The sequence below is a fragment of the Orcinus orca genome, chromosome 8, assembly GCF_937001465.1.
Source record: "Orcinus orca chromosome 8, mOrcOrc1.1, whole genome shotgun sequence".
Lineage (NCBI taxonomy): Eukaryota > Metazoa > Chordata > Mammalia > Artiodactyla > Delphinidae > Orcinus > Orcinus orca.
This window is the reverse complement of record NC_064566.1, coordinates 78031921-78034167: the sequence shown is the minus strand read 5'-3', so window position 1 is coordinate 78034167 and position 2247 is coordinate 78031921. Positions and strand designations below refer to the sequence as shown.

Below are 2247 nucleotides of genomic sequence, written 5' to 3'. Positions count from 1 at the left end.
TGGGGTGGAGGGTCAGATAAAGTCACATTTAGCAAAGTCTTCAGTCGTCATGGGCTCACAGATTGAATACCATGCATTGGTGAGGAATTCCTCGCAGGACTCAAGAGATGCAGGTGCCTCTAGCTTTAGCCCCAGGGGATCACAGTCAAGGGTGTGCGGGAGACTGGTCTCTGCAGCTGGGACAAGACTCCTAGAGGCATAAGATTGGTCCAAACTTAAACCCTCACATAAGTTCACGGGGGCCCTGCAGTTCCCAGCATCGTCCCTGGGAAACACTCTCACAGTCCCAGGAACGTTGGGAGGAATCAAAGGGAGGCTGTCAAGGACACTAGATGTAATACCCTCCAGAGATGGCAGGCATGGGCCAGGGTGCATTGGATTTTCGGGATCCAATGGAGGACCCAAGGGTTGAAGATCAGGGGCGCAACAGCACCCGGAAGGCTTAGAAGGATGCTGCAGCCATGGGCTCAGCAATGCAGGGTTGTCCATCAAGGGATCGCCGGCAAACGGGAGCTGAGCTTCTAAGTCCAGAGATGGGTGTGTTGTGTCTAAGGACAAGCGCCTCTTAGTCCGGGCCCGGACAGTCGGATCCTGAGTCCCCTCTTCCTGAGGACGACGACGAGGACCGTATCGTCCAGGTAGGGGGAGATCCGCAGCAGATGGACCTGCGGTCAGCGGCGGAGTCAGACCGGGTTCCGCGGAGCTGTAGGCAGCCGCAACCCCGAACTGGGCAGCAGAGCGAGAACCCCGGGCCGGCTAGGGGGGCGGGGACACAGGATCCACAGGGGCTCGACAGCGGGTCCCATGGCAGGCGGCCACGGGCGGACGGCGGTGCGAGGCGCTGCGGGACGGACAGTGCCTCCGGCGGAGCGCGGGTCCCCCAGGCGCGTGGACCTCCCTCCAGGCGTTCAGGAACTGTCTGCTGGGCACCATGGGCTGCGTGTGGTCCACCACGGTCCGGTCCTGCCCGCGTTTCCACAGCTCGTAGCGCTCCGGTTGCAGGATGCGCACGAAGGCGTCCATGGAGAAGGCGACCCGGGCCTCCCCGCAGCTGCACTGCGATGCCACTTTGCCATAATCGATCCAACGCGGGGAGGCGAAATTGATGGCTTCCGCGCAGTTGAAACCGTGGTTGAAGCCGGAGTGGTAGCCATAGGCAAACGTCACCATGAACTCTCCAGCCTCCTGAGTGACCCGATCGAAGGGGATGCCGTTGTCCTTGAGGACCGTGGGCGAGATGAGAGCCACCTTGTGCCGCAGGAAGGCCTCACAGCACCGCGAGCTGCCCGGGAAAAGCTCCCTGGCCAGGCGTTCCAGGAGCCGGCCGTGCTCCGGGGGCACCACGTACCAAGTCTTGGGCTCCCCGAAGTGCAGGTAGTTGATGCTGTAAAGGTCCATGTCCTCCGTGTGCCAGGCGAAGGCGGTCTTCCACATCCCGAAGTAAAGGCAGGGGGTGTTGATGCCTTCGATGACCACTCCGCACTCCTGTTCCAGCAGGTCCTGAATGGTTCCCAGGTGTCCAAGGTTCCACTGCTTCGTGTTTTCATCGAATAAGGAGCCACTGACGTCCGCACCATATACTGGTGAACCATAGGGTCGCGTTTTCCAATATTTTCGCTCCAGATCCTCAAAATCAGAGTAGAATGGAGTCTGGTGTGTTTCACTGTTTGTTAAGCGGCGATACTCGCTCACGGTCATGGCTTTCTTCTTTTTGTGGTGCTGAGTAAACACACCTGCCTGCCCAGAAATCACCGGCTGGAGGGGAGCGGCTATTAAGATGTCATCGATGTCATCATAGGTCTCTCTGGCTTTCCAGTCCTGGGGTGGAATGATCTTAGCCAGGCCTGCTCGGTGTGCACCTTGGGATTCCATATAAGCAATGTATTTATTGAAATCATTAAACTCTTCTTTGGTTGGACGAAATACCATTATGCTACAACTTGGGTTCTGGGCCCAGTTGGACTTAGACTTCATAGCTTTCATTAATAAGCAAGAAACTCCCAAGCTTTTACTTATGTTCTGGATAGGTGAGGATGCTGGAAAACACTACTTTTTCAAAAATGGGTTGGAGTATATCAGCAGGAACCCCCAGTAGACTTTAATGCAATGAGTTGATAATATTTCTTAGGCTTGCTGATTCTGCAGGGGACTCCACGCTGGGCAGAAGCCTTGCTCTGGACTGATGCTGCTGAGCCTGCAAGTCTGTGATGTCCTTGGTTGACACTTGGCTCTGGTCTCTTGAGCTCT

At 56.5% G+C, this 2247-nt stretch overlaps 1 protein-coding gene across 1 annotated transcript; it reads right to left on the bottom strand.

Moving 5' to 3' along the window:
• Positions 1-493: 493 nt before the first annotated feature.
• On the bottom strand, positions 494-1996 carry LOC101279102 (lysine-specific demethylase 4D-like). The gene has a single exon (XM_033412091.2). It carries the CDS (start codon positions 1981-1983, stop codon positions 757-759), a length of 1227 nt encoding a protein of 408 aa, XP_033267982.1. The 5' UTR covers positions 1984-1996; the 3' UTR covers positions 494-756.
• Between the last annotated feature and the right edge of the window lie 251 nt (positions 1997-2247).